The following is a 340-nucleotide window of genomic DNA, read 5'->3' as shown; positions in this document are numbered from 1 at the left end:
TGTAATCCAACTTTCATCCACCATATCTGCCAAATCTGGACACAAATATGGAGCAAAAAGGACAGATGTACTTCATGAAAATATTAAGATATTCCTGTTTTTTTCTCATTCTAGATTTTAAGATTAAGTAGATTTTTGTCTTCTCTACATAACACTACAAGTAATTACAAGCTTAAGAATTCACAAAGAAAACCAAAAATGTCGCACAGCTTCTGCGGTTCCATATTCCAGTTTCTCTCCACTTCATCCTCGCCTGAAGGTTCTCACCGAGTAGATACTGGAGAGAATATAAAGTGCTGTGTTTACGAGACCCAAAGCCTGAAAAAGATTAATTCTGGTA

General features: G+C 35.9%; 1 protein-coding gene across 1 annotated transcript in view; it reads right to left on the bottom strand.

The window, feature by feature from the left end:
• Positions 1-340, bottom strand: part of LOC119581846 (protein singles bar-like) — a gene marked incomplete at its 5' end in the record, with an annotated part of 3942 nt that overhangs the window by 1595 nt on the left and 2007 nt on the right. The window contains 1 exon segment of the mRNA XM_037929984.1: positions 1-318. Coding sequence (XP_037785912.1) covers positions 244-318 — 75 coding nt within the window.

The sequence above is a fragment of the Penaeus monodon genome, chromosome 15, assembly GCF_015228065.2.
Source record: "Penaeus monodon isolate SGIC_2016 chromosome 15, NSTDA_Pmon_1, whole genome shotgun sequence".
Lineage (NCBI taxonomy): Eukaryota > Metazoa > Arthropoda > Malacostraca > Decapoda > Penaeidae > Penaeus > Penaeus monodon.
Note: the sequence above shows the minus strand (reverse complement) of the source record. Positions and strands in the feature narration are given on the sequence as shown.